General features: G+C 38.7%; 1 protein-coding gene across 1 annotated transcript in view; it reads left to right on the top strand.

Annotated features, from left to right (window-relative positions):
- Window positions 1–15,101, top strand: part of CDC73 (cell division cycle 73) — a 140,295-nt gene extending 125,194 nt beyond the window's left edge. The window contains exons 14-17 of the mRNA XM_089515797.1: window positions 3,149–3,310; window positions 6,799–6,899; window positions 11,458–11,599; window positions 13,243–15,101. Of these exons, the coding sequence (XP_089371923.1) occupies window positions 3,149–3,310; window positions 6,799–6,899; window positions 11,458–11,599; window positions 13,243–13,279 (442 nt within the window). The 3' untranslated portion in view covers window positions 13,280–15,101. The remainder of the gene's footprint in view (window positions 1–3,148; window positions 3,311–6,798; window positions 6,900–11,457; window positions 11,600–13,242) is intronic.
- Window positions 15,102–15,343: the final 242 nt, after the last annotated feature.

The following is a 15,343-nucleotide window of genomic DNA, read 5'->3' as shown; positions in this document are numbered from 1 at the left end:
TGCATAAGCTTCTTTTTTATAATAAATATCCATGTAGTCCTGTATTTTACACTGCTTAAATATATAATTATGTTTTTAATGCAACACAGAGGTAATATTAGTCATGTGTTACTTGTGCTTAGAAAATGGACTTTGGATTCATCTAATTCCATCCGTTCCAATGCAGATACCTTGCTGGACAGCACAAGCCAGAGATAGTTTAACCAAGGCTTAAAAGCTGATTTCTGACTAAAATCTTGGATGTATACCAAGAACTAAATGCATTTCTGCTTCTGAGGCACTGCTAAAAAGTAGTTCTGCTTGGTAGTTCTGCTATAAGCATAGTGGCTACAGTACACAGTTGATAATAAGAGAAAGGAGGAAGAAATCAAAACCAATTGCACTATAAGGAAGGGGAAAATATGAGAGATCATGGTACAATCACCTCATTAATGCATTGGTAGCATTATTTTTTACAAGTCCAGAAGAGAAGCTTCTTTTAAAATGGCAGGTCATTCATCTTTTATTATTGGTGTCAGCTTTTTCAGACATACAGTGGAGCCTTCATGTCAGGGGCTGGCGATCTACCAATTGAATGCCATGGATCACCACGCCTCATTATTCAGTGGTGGTATGTCCACGTGGACATGTAGATGCATCTACATGCATATCGCTAATGTTAGTGCACTCTGCATACCCCTGCATTATTTGGGGGTACAAATATTTTGTTATAATAGCAGTTACAGAGAGGCCATAAGCATGTACCTTAAAAGGGCAACTTTATGGCTGTGAATATTGCTGCATCCCACCCCCTGTTGTGCGCATTTCCCCTTAAAGATCACAGGCAAAGTTTTGTCAGCCTAAAGCATTAAGCCACTCTTTCTGCTAGACTCCACTGTACTTTCCCACACCTGATCCTATCCCAAATTCCCTGGGGTTGTCCTGATGCTATTACTACTTGAGTAAGTCAATGTCACCGCCATCAGCCAAAAATATTCCTTTTGTAACTGGAGTTACAAACCATCAACCAGGTGGGAATCCCATTGTTTCAGGGATTCCTGGAAAATCCACCCAAGTGCCTCAAGACTCTATAAAAAGCCTGCCTTGGCACTCACATTTTGGCTAAGTCTGAAATCAGGGAGGAATGGTGCCAGATTTCATATTGACCCTTCAACACAGGCTGGCCATCCCGCCCCCCCTGCTGTGTTTCAGGCAGCCTTGTTGAGCCACTGTCATTTTCATCATCCCTTGGTTGATGGAACCCCCATGGATGGGAAAGGTCCACTGTATTTCATTTCAAAGTAAAAGAGACAAGAATGACTTGCTTAGAAAAAATAGTGCCACTGTTTTAGGTAGATGCATTACAAGTTAGAAAAAATAATAGCAGCAAGAATGTTGTTTGCACAAAAATGGAAAGTTAAAGACAAACATGTAACTGAAGAATGGTTGGTAAAGCTGGCAGATATGATGGAATTAGATACCACACTCTTTTAGCCTCAAGTCACCCTCTTTCAACCTCAGAAGATGCCAGTGGCAAAACCTTTCTGAAGAAATCTTGCCAAGAAAACCCCATATTAGGTTTTTTTTTAGTGTTGTCATAAGTTGGAAACAATTTGAAGGTACACAACAATAACATTATCGAATTGCATCTTTGAGTGCTGTGTGGTGAATTCTCTGTGGACAGCTGTTCCAGGTCCATCTATCCTGGGCTCGCATGTGATCAGTATCTCTGTTTAGTCCTTCCTGAACAGAATCAGGCAGGTGTGTACTTGCTCCCCTCCCATCTCTTATCAGCGAGTAGATTGTATTTCCCCTTTGTGAGTGAGCTTCTCTGCATCATGTTTTAACTACTAAATTCCGTACAGGACAAAAAAGTACTCCTGTGACAAATGCTATAGATTTAGAGAATTTCCCCCCAGATGTGGTTTCTACCCACCCCTCTATCAGTGGTAATAATGATACATGCAGGAGGCTGGAACTCAGAGGCATTGTTAAGATCTGTTAAAATGCTTATTTGTAGGTCTAATTCTGTGTGAACACTGGGAAACAAGTGTCTCTGGGATACTAAAAGGCCCTTTCTGGTAGGATGTGGGTTAAAGGGAAGTACATGTTGATCACTGTCTGAGAAAGGAACTTACTGGCTGGTAATTGTATTACTACTGACCATTCCCAACAAGATATTATTTATTAAAGCAAGGAATTCAATAAAAGCGTTGTCTAAATATGCTGTGCATATTTCTTTGCTTACATTGTTAATATATATATATTAGGCATTTGGCCTGTCTACCCCTTTTTGTTTCAACATACTTAGATGATCCTAATGACTTAGTACTGTAACATCGATGTACACCCTAGTCAATAAAATCTTGCTGTCTGGATTTCTCTAATCCAGATTCTTTCCTGTTTAGGAATTTTATCTTCCTTGCTGTGGTAAACAGCTATAATGCAGTCCTTCCCCCAGTTTGAAACTCTATAAACTTTAACATGCTATGAACTCACAAACAGTGGATGATGATTGCTATTTGTCCTTTTGTTTGACAGCTATGTATGCTATTGAATATATATCAGTGTTTGTGCAGAGGCTGTGATTTCTTCTTTGCTAGGAGATTTACAACAGTTAATACAGCCCATCCTAAGAATTTATAGCTAAGTAATTGCTAGGATTAGATTCTTAAAACATGTAATTTTTGCAAGACTTTCAAGTCTTCCTTCTCAAGTAAAAACAGAATCTTGTGGCATCTGAGAGAGTTATTGTGGCATAAGCTTTTTGAGGCTAGAATGCCCCCCCCCCCGCCCCCCACATTTAGTTCTGGCCTATAATAGCTAATGCACTAATAAATTTGTTAGTCTGTAAGGTATTGTACTATAGGATTCTTCATTGCTTGTGCTAAAACAGATTAATACACCTACTCATCTGGAATTTATTTCCAGTAACATTGTTTTTGATGTAAATATCCATTTAAATGATAGACTTGTCTTCTTTTGTAGTGGTCTAGGGATTTTGTGAAATTGTTTTGATCAGTTTAGAAGCAGCTTTAAGGTTTATTGTTCAATGCTTCACTGCCAATTTCTGATTAATCTCTAGGCTGTGTAATGCCTGTTTTTACCTTGACTGTACAAAATCAATTAGTACCAGTCTATTAATTCTCTTGCCATTTATATCTTTAAGGTTTGTGCCATCTGATGAGAAGAAAAAGCAAGGCTGTCAGCGAGAAAATGAGACCTTAATACAAAGAAGGAAAGACCAAATGCAGCCTGGTGGAACTACAGTCAGTGTTACAGTACCGTATCGTGTGGTTGATCAGCCTCTAAAACTTATGCCGCAAGATTGGTAAGGGGAGGGGCTTGGTTGGTTTTAACCAAAGTGTTAAATCAATATATCTACATATATTTGTTGTTGTTCTTGTTGTTCTTGCGTGCTTTCTGGTCATTTCTGACTTATGGAAATCGTAAGACATGGCGTTTTCTTGGCAAGCTTCTTCAGATACAGTTTGCCATTGCCAAGTCATAAGTCATTTCTGACTTATGGAAATAGAAAATAAGTCATTTCCAACTTATGGTAATCATAAGACAAGCCTATCATGAGGTTTTCTTAACAAGTTTCTTCAGATGGAGTTTGTCATTTCCATTCTCTAAGGCTGAGATAGTGTTACTTGACCAGGGTCACCCAATGGGTTTACATGGCTAGGCTGGGATTCAAAACCTGATCTCCAGAGTCATAGTCCAATGCTCAAACCACTATACCATGACATTCAGAATTAGTTCTCAATTTCTTGTTACATTAATCAATATATATACTTTAATCTTCAATACTGTGTGGCCCTCTGGGAATACAGAAACTCAAGGGGACAGTGAACATAGGATAATGGCGCAGTTCTATTCTGATTATTATCAGGAAGGACATTGTTTTCCTTTTTTCAAATTACAGTGCGCCCGCGCCATGCGTGGATGCATTTTCCATGGCTTGCAGTGCACGCGTAAGCCACTTGGGAAGGGAAACAGTGGCGCGCCACTATTTCCTATGGGGCTCGAGCATAGGCAGATTTTTCCTTACGCGGGGGGATCCCCTGTACAAAATAAATTTGGAAATATACATTAGGGAAGCACAAAGGTTAGAAGTCCATAACCATTCTTGCCACCCACAAATTATTATTTTTCACTTACATTGTGCATGCATGTTTGTTTGTTTATATTATGTTTATGCCATAAAATGTATGCATGAGATAAATGAAAAAAAGTAGAAAAAACTAATAGTCATATTTGTTTGCTTTCTTTATACTATTTTATGTTTATGCCAGAGCCAGTGTGGTGTAGTACAGTGTTGGACTAGGATGCTTGGAGACCTGGGTTCTAATGCCTGCGTGAGCATGGAAACCCACTGGGCAAATCAAAATCTTTCAGCCTCAGAGCTAAACAATAGAAAACGACCTCTGAACAAATCTTGCCAAGAAAAAAACTATGTTGGTGAAACAGACATAGTTCCTGAAGGATCTATGGTTTCTTGCTGTTTGTCATCTAATCTGTATCTGTCCCTTTTATCACTTTCTGGTCTCCTGGGTGTCCATGGTGTGACCAGCAGTAAAATTCAGACAGGCAGAGTTAGCATCAACTCTCTATTTAAGCATTCTTAAATAATGAAATATTGGAATGTTTATAGGAGAGAATTAACAGGCTCTCTCTTAGTCTCAGGCTGTTTATTGAACACGCCCCTTAGGGTGAAACATAGACATGTCAGTGTCTAAGAACATTTCTTTCATTATGTCATATTCCACATAAGGCATCCTATATGGCAGGTAAAATTATACACTTTCATAGGGATTGAATCTTTATACCATTTGCATCTCTTTAGCAGGTTTCTCTGTAATTAGCACATGGAGGAACATTACCACCTTGACCAATATTACATATTCCCTTACACGGGGGATCCATTCCGGACCCAGCCACATAAGGGAAAAAGCACATAAATTTAAGCCCCATTAGAATTAATGGGGGCTTGTTCCTGTGGCATATGCCATGGGCACGTGCCCCATTACTTCTTCCAGGGCATGGGAGAAGTCTTTACAGCTGGAAGCCACATATGATGCGGGCTCACTGTACAATCCCATCTTTCTAAACATGCATCTGTTGACACACAGACACTCAAGGGCTTAATATCCTTGGGCACTGGTATATCTAGCAGCATATGCTAGATATCTTAATGGATTGATTATGGCATCCATTGCAATCACAATGGGAATATATATATATATATATATATATATATATATATATATAAAAATTAGAGTCAGTGTGATGTAATAGTTTGAGCACTGGACACTCAGGAGACCAGGATTTGAATCCTGGCTTGCCCATGAAACCCACTGGGTGACCTTAGGGAAGCCACACTTCAGCCTCAGAGGATGGCAATGGCAAATTCCCTCTGAAGAAATTTGCCAAGAAAATATCATGATAAGCTCACCTTAGGGTCTCCATAAGTTGGAAATGACTTGAAGGCACATAACAACAACAACAACAAACATATAAATAGTATCTCTATTTAGTGTAGGCTGGTTGAGAGCAGAGATTCTCCTCTTATGAACATGATCAGTAGTTAACAACCAAAACAACACTATCAGTTTGGGCTGCCTAATAACCACAACTGTATAGGTGGTAGATGCTCAGTCACTTCCTCTCTGTTTCCTTGCAGCTTGTTTTATATCTTTCCATGCCTGATCAGCTTGTCCAGTGAGATAAAAAATGGTCACTATACCCTGTTTATATAGCTATCTTTCTCTTCTCCAGTCAGATTCTTAGAGGTGATGTAACACAGGATACAGTTGGCTGCCAGCAGATTACATCAGTCATCTGATTGTATCAGTCATTTCCAGCATTCATGTAGGATTCATTATCAGTCAATTCACTGTTTATATTATCATGTCTTGTTTATAATTATGTTGGTGTTATGCCTGAAATGAAGCTCTCCATGACTCACACACTCTTCCCTAATACATGGATCCTTCTGCTTTATATTTTATGCTTTATAAACACACTATTCCAAGTCTCAAAATTTGCATCCTAAAACCAGATCAGTGCGTAGCGTTAATCAGCTGGTTTGTATTAGTGTTGCCATAAATTGGAAATGACTTGAAGGATCACAATAACAATAACCACATTCAAAGCAAAAATGAAATCCAACAGAATAGCCTTCTTCCATCCTTCTGTAGCTCTCTGCATCACTCAAGAAACAGGCTGTGAAGGGTTTCTCAGTCTCCCAGAACTGGTTTTGAAGGCATGCAGACGGCTGTAATGTGGAGAGGGATGTTTCCTCCCATTTCCATTAGATTATTCTTTTTGTATCCATAGATGAAAGTCCAGCATTATACCCTACTGATCAGGTTTTTCACTTACTTCAGCGTAGATTGAAATTATAGGCAGGCCATATTCTTCATTATTTATTTATTTTTATTAATTTTTTAGGCCAGTAACCAAATAGTTACAAATGTTAAGTCATTATTCAAAACATGGCTATCTTCCTTGGAGGTCTTTAAACAGAGGCTGGATGGCCATCTGTCAGGGATGCTTTGATTGAGAGTTCCTGCATGGCAGAGGGTTGGACTGGATGGCCCTTGTGGTCTCTTTCAACTCTATGATTCTGTGATCTTCAAGGAGATAACTATCCCTGTATGATGGAGAAAGCAGCCTTATTATGAAATGTTTTATTTAAAGTATTGTGGACGCAAAGGGCAAAATGTTTTTCAGGAAGATAACATATATGTACCTTCATGACACTGTGAATGGCACATGAAGGATTCAGTGCTTCTTTCCCTTTTTATCTTTTAGGGATCGTGTTGTAGCAGTGTTTGTGCAGGGTCCTGCTTGGCAGTTCAAGGGCTGGCCGTGGTTGCTTCCTGATGGATCACCTGTTGATATTTTTGCTAAAAGTGAGCTTTTTACTCTCAGACAGTTTTTCGCCTTGCATTTGAAAATATATTATCTGTATCAGTGATTCCCAAAGTAGGCAGTACTGGCCCTCTGGGGATAGTGGAAAGATTCAGGAGACAGTGAGGGAGAGGTGAATGGCAGGGGGACTTTTAGTCTGAGTATTGACAAACAAAAAAGACAAGTGGAACCAGCTGCCTTTAGTATGTGGCAATGGGGGAGAAGCAGCAGCAAAAAGCAGCAAAAAGTTCACATTTCAGATCCTGCTTAAGCTTTGTGGGCTTTGCTGGAACTTGACTGGCAGGTTGGAGCTGCACTGCTGCTCCTGCTATCCTTCATTGGACAGGCCAAGTGAAGAGGTAGCAGAAGAAAACCATGTTTGTGTGTATCTTCTTGGTTGATGTTCCCAAAGTGACTGGGTGCAAAGGGAGCAGTGAGCAAGCAGCTAGTTGAGCAGGACATGAGAAGCCTCTTGCCCATGCCAGTCTTTGCCTTCTGTCAACCTGAGAGCATTTGGCTTTCTTTTTGCTGTAAGCCCAGCATTGATGAGAGAGAGGAGCAGGCCTCGGACACTGTTGAAGCTATATTCACACATGAGAGCCTGAGGCGAAGAAGGAGGCAGTGATGAGCTGGGCACAACTGAGGTAGATGTCACTGGACAGCTGGCTGCTGCATCAATAGTAGATCTAATACCAAGATTAATATCATGCAAGAGTAAAGAGGGAAGTAGCCTGACAAAGTTTGGGGACCACTGATTTATATAGTATTGTGATTGGGATAATGAATCCTCTAACACTAAGGATGGCTGGTCATAGCATGAAATGTTCTGCTGCTCAAGAAACCAAAGTGTTCATAGTCCAGCTTCTGTGAGGAAATGTTATATTGTCAGTTTGGTTTAGATTGAAACTCCAAACAAAATTAAGCTGAGCACTGGCAAGAGGACTAGCATATAAAGAAGTTAGATGACAGAGAACCTAGAGGCAGGGATGGAAGGAAGGCTATATGTCAGTGAAGGGAAATATATGGTCCTTCATAAGTTGTTAAACTGCAGCTCTATTTAGCCAACCATACCTGGAGACAAACACATAGGTGGTGGTCTGAGAAAGATGAAATCATAGGAGGCTCATAAGGAAACTGTGCCAAGAAGTAGCTTTAGTGAGTTGTTAGATTTATATACCCTTATTTTGAATCAAGATTGTTTCATGGCATGGCATGTCAAAGGAAACTTTATAGCATTAAAACTCAGCAAGGTCATTGGCTGTGCAAGTCAGGAAGTGAGGAATTGAAGGATGAATTCATGTATCCACACACAGTGTGTGCATATTGTGATTTATTTAAGCCAGTAGTTTTGGCTTAGCATAAAACCTCTGTCATAGCTGTTCAGCTGTTCCATTTCAGTATCGCTATTGGATAAAAATATATTTCTAGTTCATTCTCATTTGTGATGCCCAAATGGGCTAGTGAAATGGAAAAATGTGTGTGCTAATGGTGAGGCTCAGGGGAGGAAGTACCTGTTTCCTAAACTCTTCTTTAGTATAATGGCCCAAATCCTGTTGGTTCACTGCACTTTAGCACTTTTTCCAATCATACAGCAGTGGAACAGTCATGGCACAGATGACTTCTAAAGCTGGCCTCTTAGAGCACCCTGGCTCTGAAGGGAGGAAGCTAGGCATTGGTGAAATAGTTTGCTTGGAACTAGAAGCTTTCTCTTTTTGTCAACACAGCAGCCACAACTTTGTCTGCTTTCCCTCGCTGCCATAGCATCTACAGCCTTTTTACTCCTGCTTGGCATAATGAACCAATGGAAGTCTAGACCTATAATGTGAATGGTCAACAAATGAGACTTAAATAATTCTGCTAGGGATTCTAGGGACTGTAGAATTAAGTGTTTATATCAGGAGGATCCAGGTTTAAATCATGACCCATAGGACTTGGGTGTGCAAGCCTTCATGTATGCATTTTTGTCTTTATAGTATCTAACCTCCTCCCCCCCCCCCCCCCCCCTGTTCATGATGAAGTTCAGGAAGAAACACTTCTTGTGAGCACTAGCTGAATATATACTTTTAGAGCCTTGCATTTAATCTGGAACAGCTATATGGCTCCTGACCTTGAAACATGCACAGAAGCCAAAAAGTTAGCACATGCAACCTGGCTATTTTCCACAGTACAGATTAGCAAACTGATTTATATAGATGAAATTTCTTTAAAAAAGAAAGAAAGCTGATTGCAGTAAAATCCAAGAAAAAGTGCAAATGTATCATTCAAATCCTGGATTAGACTCCATCTAGAGTACATCAGTATCTCACAATATCACTTTATACAGGCTAAAATCCTATAAAATGTCACTTAGACAAAGCTTAAAACAGTACTGTCTTTATCCTGTGCTTTCCAATCTATAGCTCTTGACCTCTTGTGAAATAATTTGTTTATTTGTGAACTGTATACCAATTGCTTCTGCAGAGAGTAATTTCTTTTATCCCTTCATATCAGAGAAGTCTGTAAGGAAGTAAGCATTCTGAATGAAAACTTTTGTATTTTGGCATTTTAACCAACATGAATATTTTATCTGAATGCCATTTTAAAGGTCTTCTTGCAATCACATGTTAATGCAAGTCCATTGAACTTGAAGGTCACTTTTAGTGGATTGATTCTTGTTCAATACTTTTTGCTCCTAACTCAAAGGATCTGTTTGACATTCATAGATTTCTTTGTAAATGCATATATCATTGATAGATATGATTCCTGTGCTTTCTCTAAAATGAAAAATTGGTGTAACACAAAGTATGAGATTAGTATTTTTATTAGAAATGTTTGAAATGCCCTTGATGCATAGAGATGATGTACTCAACATTGTTAATGCAGAAAGATGTTGAATGGGTGAGGCGGGGGGGGGGGGGAATCCACCTATAGGCATTTTACCAAACTTGCTTTCAGTCCTGTGCATTCTGATTCTTTGTATATGTGCATGCGTTTACAGCGCCCCCCCCCCCCCCCGGCGCATAAACTGTAGAGGTAAGAGGTACATTTAGGAAACTGGATCTTTTTTGAGACTGCATCTTCACAAAGAATATTTGAACACAGTCCTTTTAATGTTAAAAGTGGCTTGGATGAACAGAAACAACCTGTGAGACACATACCATGACAACACTGGCCTGATCAACACTGATGCAGGATAATTGTACCATTCACCTTGCTGTAAATCTGTTTAAGAGGCCACTGGGTACAACAGAGCTATATTTTTCATTTCTGTAACTTAGTTGACCTCTACAGTGCTTATAAAGCTAATGCTTTTAGCCTCAGGGGAAAAATCTTTAAAGAATCACAGAAACTTTGCCTTGGTTTTTCCTAATTGGTAGTGTTCAGGGCCATTGGTGTATGTTCCTCTCTGAATGCTTTGAAGCATTCAAACAATATCTGTTATTCAAAAATCTTTGACTGGCAAATCTTTGACTGGCTAGCACAAGCATTAGGAATATATGCTGCCCTGACCTTTTGAGAAAAAGGAGATAAGAATTGTGGTCAGATTAATCAATTTAAAAACTTAATGAACTAATAAAAAGTATCCCATATTAATTGGGCAGCAGAATTTATATTATTTTTAATACAAGTAATAAAAACTGAAAATGGCAAAATCCTTATTAAAAGAGACATCAACCTTTTGAGGCACAATTGAGCAAGTGTTCCTTCCAAGACTATCATTGGCGGGGTACAGACCGCCGCTTTGCAGCGGTCTGGCACCGCCGCCAGAAGGTCCGCGGGGGAGCCGGAGCCTTCAAACGGCCCGACTCCCGCGCGGACCGAAAAAAGAAGCTCCAAAATGGAGCTTCTTTTTGCGTCGCGTTTGCGACGTAGCGAGGCGCCAGGGGCGCGCTCGCTACGTCAGCAGCGGCGCGACGCGTCTGGACGCTGTGCGTCCGATGCGTAAAGATGGCGGCGCCCATGTAGAAGGGGCGCCGCCATCTTGTACGGACGGACTCCGTACTAGGCCATGGGGCGTCTAAAAGAGACGCCCCTTTTTTAAAATGGGACGTCCGGAGGACGTCCCAAAGGGCTGTTTAGAAAGCCCCATTGTGAAACATACATTGCCAGTACCTACAGTATCTACAAAGATTTGCCAGTACCTATCTACTTGATTTAGAAGTATGTAAGATTGATTGGCATGTCCAGGAGGTTGCCCAGTGAACTTGATACATGAGTGATTATTTGGACTTTGGTCTGTTCAAACATTATCCATTATGTCATGCTGATTTTGGAGGTATGCAGTATGCAGGAACACTAAGAGGTTTACTTATGTGGGTATTCCATGTTTGTGAATAACTAGAACATCCATACTTGGAATCTTTAAGATGCTTCCCCATTCTCACAGGGCCTCCACCGTTACAAGTAAGAGGTTTCCCACAACTCATGAAGTGAAACCAGTGCATCTTAGAATTCCTGAAAGGTCATAATTTAAGAACTGCCTTTTTGCCAGTCTTTTTCTGAACCACAATTATTGAAAATATGTTTGTATTTTAGGCTTTATACTTTACTAGTTCTGTCCCCTCTCCTCATCTTTTATAGTTAAAGCTTTCCATCTTAAATACGATGAAGTTCGTCTAGATCCAAATGTCCAGAAATGGGATGTAACAGTGTTAGAGCTAAGTTATCATAAACGGCACTTGGACAGACCAGTGTTCCTGCGTTTCTGGGAAACATTGGACAGGTAAATACCAAGCTGGAATACAAGGGGGGGGGGATTTCAGCATTATATTTGTATATAAAATTTAAGAGTTGTCCATTGAATCTTGCAGGAAAACTACTGCTGAAAAATTCATCAAATATATAGTAGTCAAAGTATAAGTAATTCACTGTTTTTATAAAGCATTTGCTCACAGAGTTCTGTTTGTTCTGTGGTTGCAAACTATGGTCCAAAACACAGTGCAAAAATAATTCAGTTTGAGATTGCTTTGGCTGCCCTGGCTGAGTGCTAGGGAATCCTGGGAACTGTAATTTTGTGAGACATTTAGCCTTCTCTGTCAGAGAGCTCTAGCATCACAGTAAACTACAATTTCCAGGATTCTCTATCAATGAGCCAGGGCAATTAGAATGGTCTCAGACTGGATTATTCCTGCAGTGTGTTTTGGACCTCTGTCTTCATAAGATGTACATAAGACCACCATTCCATTTGAGGAATCTTGTTTGCTTCTCTCCCCCACCCTTAATGTTCATGAAATAGTACAGACAGCTTTATTTGCTAGAGAAATCCCATACTCTGTGGCAAATGAAAAATCAGTTGCAGGCCTCTCCTTGCATTTTTGTGACAAGATACCTCCCCTTGCATTTTTGAAGATAATGAATCTGATATGAGAGTGGTCCTTTACATACATACAGTCCAAAGATCTGTGCTAAAGCATGCAGATTTTAAAAATATTATCCTAGAGGTTGTAACATTCAGTGCCAGATGTAACAGTATGATTTCTTCCTTAGATCTGACACATGAAACCTAGCATACACCCTTGCAGAATTTATACTGACTACCTGTAGGCCTATAATGCTCTAACATGCCCTTTTCTGAATCAGCCTGTCTGTATAGCGAATTCTGTCTCAAGAGTCCTTGTTCCATGTCTCTGCATCAATCCAAATTAAGGTGGATGGTGACTCCAGACAATATTTTCTGTTGTTGCATCCTATTTATGCAGCTATTTTAATAGAGACGTTTGCCTGTTGCCATGCATATTTTCTTTTCAGGACAGATTAAAAACCTTTATTTGCCCACACTTTTTAGTTTTGCGTTTCTCTCATGCTGACTTTTTACAGCCTGCTAAATTTGTCCTTGGATTTTTGTTTGTTTAACTAATAAGCCACTTTTACAACCAACTGTTAACTTTGGCTGAAGAATACTAATAGATTTTAAATAAATATCCCACTTCAAGCTGACTTCCATTCATGTTTATCTGTCCTCTTTTGTGTTTAACTTAATTTCTTTTTCAGACTGTCACTCACTCAGAAAATTAAATAGTTAAAAATCTTGGATTAATTGCCACAATTAATTGCCAATTAATTGACAAGTTAAAGTTTTCTTTTGTGGGAAGGTTTCATTCACACCACTGTTTGTTAAAGAGGGAGGAAACGTCTTGAGTAAACCATATCTGGATTGGAAATATAATGAAACAAAATGTTGAGCTGCCACATATAGGGAGAAACGCAGGATACAATAATTTGTTTGTGTCTTGATTTCACTACTTCATTTAGTTTCACTGTCTTGGATTGTTAATATCACTTTCCTCATATGAAGACATATGCATGAATTAGCAATTTGTCATGGGAAGCTATAATGATGTTCTTTCTTTTTCCTTTACATTGCAGGTACATGATAAAGCACAAATCACATTTGAGATTCTGAATTCTTGGCTGTCATTTGTTTTCTCAAACCTTCAGTTGAGGACTTTGAAAACTACTACAGTCTAGGGAGGAAGGGGGTCTCCCTATTCACATGTGCCAGGAACATTATACAGATAAAGAAGGGAGTCATTGTTCAATCTTTTATAAGATTTTGTTGGATCACCATCTTGCATCGATAGACTGACAAGCAGTTATTACAAGCAAAGGATTTTGCTTAAAATTATTTTTAATAACATAAGCCTTCTAGTCTGCAATTCAAATTGTATATTTTGATAGCAGCCATTTCTTCCCCATTTTGTTAAATTAGAAACATTTTTACAATAATGTTTTTGTTCTTCAATAGAATATAGGCTGAATTTCATGGAAGGTTACGAATGTGCGTGTGTATGTATATGTAGAGATAGATGTTCTATACCACTTGCTTCTGAGCATAGTTCTTGGTTCTTTGCTTTATTGTTTCATTTGTGAAAAAACTTTTGTTTTGATTGGCATTATCTTCTACTCTAAAAAAAACTTTAGGAACTGAGCAAAGTGAAGACTACTTTAGATAAATCAAATTGTCAACCTGTATATGTACTGTATATTCTTTCAGTCTTTTGGAAAGAGATGAGGGGGAAAATCCAAAATAGCTTCTTTCTTATGATGATAGTTTACAAAAACTGTTAAAAAAGTCATTATGAATATATCTGAATTATAACATGCTCTGTGCAAATGGTTTAATTTAAAGTTGTGTGTGCATATGACCCCACATTGATGATTGTATGAAACTCTGTATACACAAGAATCTCATCTGGGGTTTTAAAATCAGAATTGACTGAATACAATCATAGAACCAATTCTTTTAATCCCAAAAGAAGTTGATCATATTTTTTTGTTTGTGATTGTGTTCTTATATTACCTTAGCAGTAAGGGAACCAGAGGAGAACACAAGGGAAGAGAGGAGCAATTTCTCTCCCAACCCCCCAAGTCAGTGACTATTAGTCCAGATTTCTCAATTTAATCCTAGTGGAGGGAGGAGATGCAGTATAGGTTCTTTCTGTACATGCTACAGAAAGGATTGGTGTCCCATGCTGCCAAGGTAACATACGAATTCAATCTCACTTGTACAGGAAACTCAAACTCACTCAAATTCCAGTTATGACTGGTCATATCTGTTTATCAGCATTCCCACAGGATAGAAACCTTTTGGCACCAAAGAACATATTTACTTGAAAGGGAATGAGCATAAGAGAGGCAAGAAAATGCTGGTGTTTCTGTGAGTTTGTATTTTTATACTTTTGCAGTTAAATACTGCCTGCCATTGGGTAAACAAAATGTTCCTAAATATTCGCTTTGATATGGATTCTTTTTTCTTTTCTTTTTTGAGATGAAGAAACTACTTATTTCTGTTTCAAGTCCAGAACCATGTTTTTATGATGAGCATCTGAGGTCTTACAGAAGTAAAATATTCCACATAGCTTTCTTTAGTTTTGCTTTTATTCATTTTCTACGGGATTCTTTGTGTAACATTTGCTACAAAAAAGTATGAAGACTTTTCTTACTCTCTCCCTCTTAGGATGCTATTGAGGTTTAAATAATTTTCAGGATACTTCAGATTCTTTTCATATTCATTTCTAATATATGGAGACTGTGATTTCTATTTTGTTGTAGCTAGAGCAAGAATCAATTTTCAGCCTTTCAGTGCTTTTTTTTTTTAAGTGATGTTAAAAATTCACAATGGTAGTATTTTTTGAAAGAATATCACAATAGACCTAGATAGATGAACTAAATCAGGAATTAAATGTGTTTTTAAAATAAAAAGGGGTCTCAGATATCTGTCTTAACACTGTGTTCCAGCACTTTTATTTAGCACTACGAAGAACCAGAGCTGCTTTATTCTTAAATGGTGTACAATTTGCTTGTACACAATTTATTTTCTATAAATGGGAAAGGGCCTTACAATTTGAAAAATTTTAAATGTTCAGAAATGCTATAGCTAACACTGCCATGTTTATGTGACATAGATTATTCTGAACAGAAATGTGAAAATCTTGCTCTTTTTCAGAGTTCTGTGGGAATTCCAGCA

This window comes from Sceloporus occidentalis, unplaced genomic scaffold (assembly GCF_023333645.1).
Source record: "Sceloporus occidentalis isolate IW3139 unplaced genomic scaffold, rSceOcc1.0.p SCAF_3, whole genome shotgun sequence".
In the NCBI taxonomy this organism is placed as follows: domain Eukaryota; kingdom Metazoa; phylum Chordata; class Lepidosauria; order Squamata; family Phrynosomatidae; genus Sceloporus; species Sceloporus occidentalis.
Note: the sequence above shows the minus strand (reverse complement) of the source record. Positions and strands in the feature narration are given on the sequence as shown.